Source organism: Pygocentrus nattereri, chromosome 16 (genome assembly GCF_015220715.1).
Source record: "Pygocentrus nattereri isolate fPygNat1 chromosome 16, fPygNat1.pri, whole genome shotgun sequence".
Taxonomy (NCBI): Eukaryota; Metazoa; Chordata; class Actinopteri; order Characiformes; family Serrasalmidae; genus Pygocentrus; species Pygocentrus nattereri.
The window spans coordinates 14,975,152-14,986,772 of NC_051226.1; the positions used below are offsets into that span (position 1 = coordinate 14,975,152).

The following is an 11,621-nucleotide window of genomic DNA, read 5'->3' on the forward strand; positions in this document are numbered from 1 at the left end:
TGCCAGGTTTTAGCCCACATAAGAGTAACTATCTTTAGGAAGTTGTATTGTACGTTATATAAGCTCAAGCTGCCTCCCTCGCTGATGTAGGTTAGCCTACATGTCTGTTGAAGTAGTTCAGCAAGCCTCATTTTTCCATATATTTGCATAAGGTGCCTTTATTATTGAATTATACTGTGAACAGGATAATGCAATAACAAATAACCTCCTATGTAAAAAGTAATAACATGATACAACTTAGATACAGCCGTATGCAAACGTCTGAATACCCAGGTGAAGTTAAAAATTTAATTAAATTTAAATGTAATAACCTTTTCCACTTACAAAACCAACATGTAATTTGACCAGGGGTGCCCAAACTTTTGCATAGGACTGTAAGTCTTATCTTATGCTCTATGAGTAAGACCATGTGTAGTTTGTGTGAAAAAAGAAGGGATTGTATACCAATTACAACCACATATCTGGGGAGTTTCCCATGTTCAATTGATTAAAGTGCAATAATAGTCAACATATAGGATATGCAATATAGACAGACATCTCAGAGCTCAGGAATGGCTATTAACTCCGTGCTATCTGTGAATATTACTGTAAAATACTGGCATACATGTATAACTTGTCTAAACTTGTATCTGCATAAACTAGAGCTGTTCTTCAGGAAACCATTTCCATTAGCCTACTGTGTTGAAAAAGCGTTTGCTCCGTCAAAGGTTATGTAATATGTATTGCACTGTTGCACATCTGTAGGCCTGTTTCTGTCATAGAGGCAAACTATCTCAAAATTGTAGGCTATAAGATGAAATGAACAGACTACAGTTTGCACAGAATGATGTAGTAATTATTTTTTAATTAAAAGAGAATGTTTCACTTGTGCGTTTTGCCTGTGTCTTTGTTTGATAAACCACAAAAGCTACATATTATTGACGTTAATCCAATGTGTGCATGATCCAAATAATAAGAAGAATTTATCAGCCACATAATTCTGTTCTACCACCAGCCAGCTGGAACATGGAACCCAGCGCCAAAAACAAAAAACAAACCAAGCACTAGATGGCGCTCCAGAGCGAGTCCAAAATGAATAGGTTAATATGGAGCATTTGAGCGAGATCATAGTTTATAAATTATTAAACGTTTTACTATGAAAGAATGCATTATTTCCTGAACACATAATAGCACTAAACATTTTAACGGTGCTGATATTTTAAGCCATTTTGAACTAAAGAGTTAAAGACGTTTAAAGCAGCGCTGAATGTTCATATGAATGTTCATGACGTCATTGAGCGCGAACAGCCAATAAGCTGCTTTGCTCGCCAGCCAATCAGCACTCAGTAACAGTATCGCTAGCGTCCCGCTGCCCAAAACCCTTATGCTATAGATAAAAGGAAATGTGTAGGCATTTCAGTGAAATGCATATTTCTAATTTCCATAATTAAAGGAAATCCTCGACAAGTGTTTAGAAACTATTTTCATTTTTTCGATTTTAGCCGTTTAGCTCCATTCACTCCCCTACATTGAGAACTCGCTCGGGCGCCCTCTGGCGTTTTGCAGTCGTCCCCTTACCCTCAGACAGAACCTTTTATCGCCCCATTCCCTTAAATTGGCATGCACCATCTTGGTTTACTTTATATACATATATACTTTATACTCATATATACTTATCACATATACTTATATAGATGTACACTTTATGTATCTTTGGTACTACTCTACAGTCCCGCTCACAGCCAAACCAGTAGAAGGCGCTGCTGCAAAGAAACTGTATTCGGCGACGAAGAAAATAAGGTCGTGACAAAACTGTGGTAACCAGTTGGTTAGAAGCTGAGAATAAGTCGTAGGATGATTTCTGCCCGTAGTACCGTTCGTCACGGTCAGTGACACGCAGCACAGATATCGACCGGTCAGTGACAGAGCAGGTAAAGCAGTTACCGTCGTTGTGTTGCATAAACTTCACTTTGCTGGCTGGACGAACATAACTAGCTGGGTTACCATGAGTTGAGTAAACGGTGCTGCGTCGTGAATCTGGTCCCGTCAGTAGACTGAGCTTCTTTTACTGAGGTTCATTTTAAAGACCGATAGGTAACGGAGTTGTTTATGGTGGTCAGTTATGTGCTGCTTTCATCCATAAACTGTTCAAATGCCTGAGCATCTGCTGTGATTTAAAGAAGCTGAAGTCAGCTTCTCATTCACCAGCTTCTTGTTCGAGTTTTACCGTTCCACCTTAAATGCTGTGCCATTGCCAATAGAAAGCCAACTTCAGCGTCGTTGTGAGCTAAGATGTTGCCATAGCTGTCATAGCCGTAGCTCATTTATGTCCATATCTGAAATTAAATTTCATTCGGTTCACATGTTCTCTGAGCTCACCTGTAAGCACAGAAGAAAACGTCGCTCAGACTGGCGGAGACTGTGACTCGCTGCTGTCCATTTTGTGCTCCATGTAGGTCACGAATCAACGATTCCAGCAACCAAATTATACATTATATATCTAATATGAAACTCATCTAAATTCACACATAAGCTCCACAACTCCCTGTCTGACACTGAGTGCACACTTTGGGTGTAGAAGCCGTAGATTAAAGTGCTGTGCAGTGCACTATAGAGGGACTAGGGAGACGGTTTTTAACAACAGTCGAAAATCCAGATTTGTTTGTGAAAGTACATGTAATTAGTTCACATATAACTGCAAAATTCCTTCACTCCAGGACTCACTTGCACACCAGTCAGGACAAGTTTTCCTTACCATACAGGGTTTAGAGTTATTTATTTATTTATTTGTTTATTTATTTTTTTATGAAATAGGTTTAAACGGTTTTACGAGTGTTACTGATCTACATGAGCAGATAAGCACTCGTGCTGCACCTTTTTTACTTTTGAAATATTGTAAAAATGTTTTTACACAGAATTAGATGGAACCTGCTGTTGCTTTGTTGCGTCCTTGCCCTTTTTTAGGTTTTGTCCCTTATGTCTGTTTTTTTTTTCTCTAGGTTACTCTTCCTACGATCCCTATATCACTATGGTGCGCCACAGTAAGTTACAGAAACAGGTCTTATCACTGTACCGTCAGTTTCTGCGTGCGGGACGAGCCAAACCAGGGTTCGTACCCAGGATACGTGAGGAGTTCCGGGCAAACGCTGCCATCAAAAAGACAGACGTCATGTATATAGAGTACCTCTGCCGGCGGGCCCAGCGGCAACTGGAGCAGCTTAAAGATGTAAACACCAAACAGCTGGGAATCTTCAGCAAAACGGAGGAGAACAGCTGATTGATTCACTGTGATGGACAATCATTCATTTGAGAACAGTGTTTGAGTTATAGAGAATCATTTTGTTCTGTTTTAAATTGATGATGAATGCAATACACAGTTCAAAAACAATTACTTAAAATGTATTTGTTTGGCTGGCAGGGTTGTTTCACGCTGGCTTACCCCACTATCAGATTCTTATACAACAGGAAATGTGTCCTCTGTATAGTGGGAACTTCCAGAACTTTATTCTCTGATCCAAACACCAAGACAGCCCAATAAATGAAGTTACTCTTTCAACTGGCCATGTTTTTGTTTACTGTGCCGCAGTAAAGCATTTGTCCAAGAATTTGTGAAGTCTCAAGCTGCTGCAGCACCTTTAGAAATACTGTGGAGTCAGTAATAGTGAATGATCATTTTTCTGTACTTCTTAAACCAGAACTTTTATACTTTTATTTGAATAGTTTAAAAACATCAGTAGTGTTTACTGGTTATATAGTAATGTCACTGTAAATAATATTTGAAAATTACTTTGTGACCTCAGTCCAAAGTCATAGTCTGTTGCAAGTACTGCACTTTCAAGACGTCATTTTTTTCACATTTGTTTCATTAATTATTAAAATGTTAAAATGAGTGTCTACTGTGAGATAAGACATTGTCAAAACACAGAATAGGAGAAAATAGTGCCGAAATATAGCTTTAGCTTAACGTAAAAAGAAGCTAAATCTTAATCTGTCTATGTGAAAGTAAAGTAAATGTTGTAGCTTTTGTCTGTAAGAATAGTAGAATGTCTTGGTTCTGGATTTCTTTTCCTCCATGTGACAAACCTGTAGAGCAGGGTTGGTCAGTCCTGGTCCTGGAGATCTACCGCGCTGGAGAGTTCAGATCTAATGCTCTAATGTTCAGACCCTGAAGACCTTCATTACTTGGAACAGGTGTGTAAGATTAGGGTGGCAGCTAAGCAGAGCAGGTTTGGTATATCTCCAGGAGCAGGACTGGGCAGCCAGCTGTAGAATTTTATGACATGCGTGTAATATATCCATCATTCTGATGCCTCTTGAGTAACTGAATTTTTTTTTTTAAGTATGTAAATAAGACACTGTTAGCGTTCCCTTATGTTGAGTAGACTACAGCAATCTGAAATCCCAATCTGGACTATTTTGGAAACATCTTTGGCTAAACTAGGGCTGAATCCCAAATAGCTCCCTGCTCCCTATATAGTGCACTATGTGGTTCACTAAATAACAGCTACCTCACCCAAATGGCACATTATATGTCTGATATAAAGCAAATTATATTCAGCCATAAGCTGCACGATATGTCTAGCAATTAGTGCGTGATTTGGGTGTAGCAGCCATAGTTTTATGACATACTGTGCATGATACAGGTAGTAAGGAGCCATTTAAGCTTCAGTTTAGGTGTCAATAAATGTGTTTGCAGGGTTGTGACATTGTCTTATTTGCATGCAAATTGTGTACTGTATGATCTACCTACTGTATGATCACATTAAATGTTAAAGGGCCTGTATCATGGAAAAATTATTTTAAACTTTAATAATGGACTGATGTAGTACGTAAACATGGTTAAAGTTTTAAAATGTGCTATTCACTCACCAGTCCATACAGTTCATATATACAAACTAAAGCCCAGTCCCTAATGGCACTCTCAGCCTGCAGTCCACAATTGTGCATACATTGGTTATACAGTGACATTTTTCATGTTGCTGTTCAAAGGGGTCCTGAGGGGCGCCCTCCATGCGCCTTTACTGTGACCTTTGGTGAGGAGTGCACTGATTCAGATTCATTGTCTGTTACCTAAAATTCCATTGGCTACAGGTGAGGACCAATCAGGGTGGATGGTTTTGTTTACAACTCTCTGATCAACATAAAAGAAAGGGCGATATTCAGTTTGTAAATGCATTAACCTGTTATTAAGTTGCACTGTGCCTGTACTTATATTTTCAAAACTGTAAATAAGCAAATTAGCTCATTAAAAAAAAAAAAAAAAAAGGGTACGACCGATACACCACCTGCGGCACATGGAGGACTGGCGTGTTGCACAAGCCTGTCCGAAATGCCAAAAAATATTATTATTAAAACAGCTACATATCGACATATGTCCTCTTATTCAGTCTACAGCAGCTTAGCTCCACCTATTTAAGTTATGAAGAGTGTTTCAACTCTTTCATTGGTCTGCATTTTGATTGAGCAATAGAGCCAATCAAAACGGTGATCATTTACATATATCTGTCTAAAGGCAAAGTGACAAGAACAGGATGTTTAATTCTAGGGGATAAAGATAGCCTGGAAATGGTTGTGTTAAAGTGAGTTAAGAGTATTTTGGTATGTAAAACCATATCAGCCATATATGCAGAGGTGGATGAAGTACACAAATCATGTACTTGAGTTAAAGTAGAGACACCCAAGGTAAAATATTACTCCAGTAGAAGTAGAAGTCCTTACTCTAGACCTCAACTTGAGTAAAAGTACAAAAGTATTTGCCTTCAAATGTACTAAAGTATCGAAAGTAAAAGTACTAAAAGATTAATTATGGCTCTGATGTCCTGTTATCATTTTTGTAACAAGACTCGCTTCATGAACTCATTTTAGGTGAAAATCCTCCAGTGTCTCTCTTGGTAAACCAGTCTTTTAATAGAACGTAATTAATTAGTGACGCTGACGTCTATTAAAATGATCATAAGCACAAAACACTGAAGGTAAACAGTTTCCATCAGGGAGAACCGAGTGGCTCTGAAATCACTTTTACAAACAAACAAAGTTTCAGTTTAAGATTACTTTATAAATTAGTTACAAGTGAATAAAAACTGGCTTTAAACTCAGGATCACAAGTACGTTTTCCTTTACTATGTTGATCTGTAGGTCTCTGTTCATAAACATAAACTAACCCAAACTAATTTACTATAAAATCAAAGTGTTTGTATGAATTCAGAAAATAAGAAACACGCCAGTCACGACTGCATATGTGGACATATTTCTATATTGTGCTCTATTTACACAAAGTTAGGTTAGTTCATCATTTAGGGACGTGTGTGCTCCCAAATTTCACGCTGCTGTGCTGACGGTGAACCGTGTGCTGCACTGGGTCGGTATGACCAACAGGTCAAAACAAGCTCAGAACAGAGTGACTGCTGTGACCAACAGGTCAAAACAAGCTCAGAGCAAAGTGACCGCTGTGCCCTGCTTGGTGCTCTGGCTTTGCGCTTCTTTCGTTTTGACATGTTACATTTTTATACACACAGAAACCAAAAGGAACGACAGATTTCTCAAAGTGTAGTGGAGTAAAAAGTCAGATACTTGACTTTGAAATGTAGTGGAGTGAAAGTGAAAAGTCGCCCAAAATGGAAATACTTAAGTAAAGTACAGACACACGAAAAAACTACTTAAGTACAGTAACGAATTACATTTACTTAGTTACTGTCCACCACTGCTTATAAGTGGGCCAAAATGGAAAAAATGAAAATACAAAAAAAAAAGTGGGACATGGGCTCTTTAAAATGTATATCGCGCGAGACTGTGACGTGGTCGGGCCAGTAGAGGGCAGTAATATCTAAACGACGTGTTATTGACAGGCCGCCGCCTGTGTAAACAGGAAGTGAAAAGAGGTCGGTGAGGAGATTGTTTTATGGCCGGCTAATAAAGTTCTGTGTTTTATTAGCGGTTGTGGTGGTTCTGAGTGTTTAAGGTTTGTTTTTTTCTCATTTAACTTTGTTTATTCTTAGCTGAGAAATGGCGGATTCGAGGGCGAACCCGAGCAGCGAGATGTCGGACGCTCAGTTAATTCAGCAGGTCAGTAACTGCAGAACGAATCGCTTTACTCCTTTATTACCAGTTTACTCTCCTTCATAGCTGTTTGTTTATGTTCTTGTTCTCAATTTCCTTTGTGGGTCTGTTCTGTCTTGTCTGTCAATATGTACTCAGACTGTACTACCATGCATTGTAAGGAGGTTAGTATCTGATTTAAAATGTGTTCTCAGAAGACTAAAAGCCTGGTTAATGGATTAGCAGTAGTGCAAACATGATCTTTTCACTAATAGTGTGATATGCAGAGGGTGGGCGATATGGTAAAAAATCTAACATCACTACTTTTTTCCCAGTCCGTATTACGATAGTTAGTATTACGATATTTCGTTTTTCTAAGGTTTGGTAAGTTGGAACAGAAGACAGAAATCAGAGTACGTGATCTTTTATACAGCTCTCACAAACTGCTTGCACTTAATCCAAGTGAACATGAGTAATTATGGTGTCTTTGTAATGAAACATGAAGGTGTCCAGTGCTTTTGAAACACTGGCAGTATCCATGATATCCCCAGAAAAGCTTATTGTAACAAAGTGAGGGTTTTTAACTGTAAGGAGAAATATCATAATACCACATGTTATTGTCTGTTCATTTGTTTTATGTGATCTGTAATTAAGCTCCATTTCATGCTGCCTTGTAGTTTTTGCTTTGCATCTGTGTGAAATATTGTTCATTTAATTTAAAAATATATAACATCAATTTCCTATCCATTATGAAATAATGATTTGTTAATGTGTTTTGCCCCTTTTAAATGAACAAATTAGTTAATATTTGAGTGATAGGATGTAAAGCAGGTACATTCTTAGTGACAAGGGATCCAGAGTACCAAAATTGTGTGTAGTACCAAAAAAGGTTCTTTGATTCGTAACAATTGTGGAATATTTTTGGTACTCCATTAAAAAAAAGGGTCTTTAAAGAACCGTATACAGCGGATTTACACAGTGAAAAAGGAAAAAGTGAAATGAGAGACGTTTGCAGTTGAACACTTTACTAAGCGATGATACAGCACGTAAACTCAGAAGAATAGAAGAACATGCTCAAAATAGTGTAACGTTTTATACTCTTGATTCAGGCACTTTTTTTATTAAGTAAAACAACTATATAAACAGTTCCTTTACAAATAAACAGTTGAATAACCATTGAAGAACCTAATTATAAGGATCTCTTTCTTTCTGTACTTATACTAAGACCTCCTTACTTAGACACACAGACGTCTATGACCATTTATCTGCCTTTCATATGTTAATGTTATTAGCTGATTTTACTTTGATGGTCCATATTTTCTGGTTCTTGCAGTTGGCTCTACTTGGCTGGCTTAAGACTGACAGTGTGGAGTGCAAAAACTTCCTTACTACTGTTACTGGCATGCAAGTAGCACGAGAAATCCTGCACAGACTGTCTGGGCAAGATAAAGTGGATGCTTACAGGGTAAGCTGTACCTATTAATATTATTTTGGCTCTTCATGGTGTTCAAAAACAGTCCTCCATAAAAGGCTACACCATGTATAATCTCAATATAATCTCCATATATGGGTGCAAGTTGGTCCATGATTTGCCTATTAGATGTATTCACGATAATCAGAACAATTTTGAATGAATTAATGAAAATAATTACCTGTGTATAAATGCCCCTGCTTAACATTCTAAAGAGACAAGAGCCTGGGGCCACGAGGAGTTTGGTGAATGACATGAACATACTATGGAGAGCGTTAGTGATCAAATTTAGTGTACACCCATATTCTCCATGATGTATTGTCAGATTTTTATATTACAGTGTTGCAATGCGTAGGTCTGTCTGGTGAAGCTAAAGTCTTCTTTTGCTTTAAATCCTTCATGTCGTCCAAGCAGTGATGCTAATAACGTCCTCCAATTTCCATGTGATGATACATAAAGAGCCTTGTTGACTTTTAATTATGTGTCCACAGAAAGAATGTATTGAACGCGTGGCTGACTTTGTGAGGAGGAATCCTCGGGCATCTCAGAGGGAGCTGAACGCAGAAGTCGAGAAAAATGTGCTTCTGTTTGCCTCAAAAGTTCAAGCCTTGGACTCTGCTCCTCTCCTCTGAACACTTGACCATGGCTGCTGACCTCTTTCTCTCTGCCTCACCTGGTCTCTCCTTCCCTTTCTAAATTTTGCTATTTTTTAAATGTATGATTTTTGTACGTTTTGTAAAAAATAATTTATATTTCTTTCAATAATCTTTCCAGTTATATTTTAAAGCAGTTATTCACAGAAAAATCAAATGTACACAGGTTTTCCCTCCCACAAAATGTATTTGAGCAGCCAAGATGTTTGATGTCTAAAGTTTGCTGCTTGGCTTTCATACGGGAGGTACAAGGCTAATAGAGAAAGGTAGAAAATCTTTTTGGGTGAGAGAGACGTCCATTATGTTTAGCCACATTGTAGCTCCAGTTTAAAACTAAAGAAGTAAATTTTAGAATCCAGAAATGTCTTTGCTGATCAACTACATGTGGTGTAGGAGGAAAAGGTTGTGTGGATTTGATTACTGGTGAAACACTGCTTTACCCTTACCTTTAATGTACATTTTAGGTTTGATGTGTATTTGCCATAATTAAGTAAATTGTTACTAATGTAATAAAGTTGTTGTGTGTCCCAATAATATTAACACGTAAGGCTCAGTCTTTGTGTTTATTTGCAGCAATAGAAAACGTCTTTAATTAGGTTTATTTATTATTTTATTTATTTGTCATTTTTTTGACAAAGAATCAGTAATCTTTGGTTAAAGACCATTACACTGATAGGCGGATTATTATAGTTCTGTCTTCTACTGTCTGTTGTGTTTAGTATTTATAGAATTAATGAACACATAAGACTTGGATAAGAGGAGAAGAAAAGACACAGGTGGGTTAAGAAGAGATAGAGAAGAAGCGCAGGGAGACTATAATAGGCCTTGGTTCATCATTGTATTCATCAAACAGCACCTGCAATGAATCCCATTATGCAGATTGATTTCTCAGATCCCTTGATGACTTAGGCAGCGTTACACCCGCAACCCCGACAGTTGATTAGTGACAGTGCTTATGGAGTGAAATGAGAGACGTTTGCAGTTGAACACTTTACTAAGCGATGATACACCACGTAAAACTCAGAAGAATAGAAGAACATGCTCAAAATAGTGTAACATTTTATACTCTTTTGATTCAGATTCTCCACTGCACCTGGGCACTTAGAGGCAACGGCCAGTACTCTAATGATGGGGGGACAGTGTCTTGTGAGCTAGCAGCCAAGATGAAAGGCAATGGGTGACTGGTCAGAGAGAACAAAGCACTACAGACTCAGCCAGTCTGCCATCTGAGCACAATAGAGGAAGAGCAGCACTCTGTCTCCACGTGTTTGGGTTTATTTCAGCCAGAAAACATCAAACGAAACAATATCTTTATGTCAGTAAAGCAAGAGATGCAGAGCAAAGCATGATCTGATGGCCTCCTACCCAAGTCTCCAACTGCAACTAAGGAAAAACTCATGAGGCGCTTTTCCTGGTTTCTAAGCAAATGGTAAAAGTAGTTGTGTTTGGATAGAGAGTGCGATCTTTATATTACAGATGGATAATGTTCCTGTTGGGTCTCACACCTTTAACCGCAGAGATAGTTTCATATTGGCCACACCAAGATGTAGTAAGATTGTCTAAATACATTAATGTTAACAAAACGTCATTCATTTCCTTTACACGTCTGAGGTTACTTGCAGTTTCATTTGAATGTTCCTGGAAAGGATGCAGCGATAACAGTATAACAGTGATGACAGCAACAATAATAAAAAGAATAATACTATATACTTCAAATAATATGCTATAATACTGGTAAAATTAATAATAATAATAATAATAATAATAATAATAAATTATGCGAGGGTGTTTCACAAAGCAGGATTGCTCACTTGGCCATAAACCAGAATTGTCCAATAGGAATGTCCCTCAGCTCTTTTCCCATTTGGGTTTGTTTAAATTGAGAAATCCTGATTTCTGAAATACCCTGTGAACTACCATCAGTGCATTAATTAACATCAATAACCATAGTTATTTATTATTATTATTATTATTAGTAGTAGTAGTAGTAGTAGTAGTAGTATATTTAAAACAGACATATGGATCATATGTAGACTACATATAACGACATGGAAATTGTAGGTATGTATATTGTTGCATTATTCAGTGCAGCTAAAATAAGAAATGCAAATAGATTTCAACGCCCTTTCCTCAAAGAAGGTCTGTTGTCTTTCTGTGAAGATGAAAAAAAGATGATTATAGGTTAGAAAGCAGGATGCATTTCTAAAATCTTTGCCAATTGCAGCAATCAGTCCCTGAGTTGGCACCCCTCCTCTAGCTCTCCGTCTCTCCCCCTCTCACTGCTGCTGTCCTCCACTTCACTCTTCTACTGTGAACATACACAGCCGTCACGATTCCAGCAGGCCAGCACTGCGCCAGCAAGAGCGGCATTTCTCAATGAGGGCTGCTGGATTTACCGCGCTGAAGACAATTAACGGGACTGTGACTAAAGCGACGAGGCGTGTGACTGGACGTTAAATCAGACATCAGGCAAGTGGCTCAGG

At 38.1% G+C, this 11,621-nt stretch overlaps 1 protein-coding gene across 2 annotated transcripts; it reads left to right on the forward strand.

Moving 5' to 3' along the window:
• Positions 1–1,753: 1,753 nt before the first annotated feature.
• On the forward strand, positions 1,754–3,540 carry sdhaf1 (succinate dehydrogenase complex assembly factor 1). 2 transcript variants are annotated; one of them, XM_037545766.1, is made up of 2 exons: positions 1,754–1,910; positions 2,979–3,540. In XM_037545766.1, the coding sequence occupies exon 2, from the start codon at positions 3,008–3,010 to the stop codon at positions 3,254–3,256; it is 249 nt and encodes an 82-aa protein (XP_037401663.1). In that variant the 5' UTR covers positions 1,754–1,910; positions 2,979–3,007; the 3' UTR covers positions 3,257–3,540. The 2 variants fall into 2 exon arrangements, with proteins under 2 accessions (XP_037401663.1, XP_037401664.1); XM_037545767.1 differs by lacking the exon at positions 1,754–1,910 and adding an exon at positions 1,921–2,431.
• Positions 3,541–11,621: the final 8,081 nt, after the last annotated feature.

Bases quoted from the DNA above. Each gene is read 5' to 3' on its own strand.
- sdhaf1 (XM_037545766.1), top strand. From the start codon at position 3,008: ATGGTGCGCCACAGTAAGTTACAGAAACAGGTCTTATCACTGTACCGT.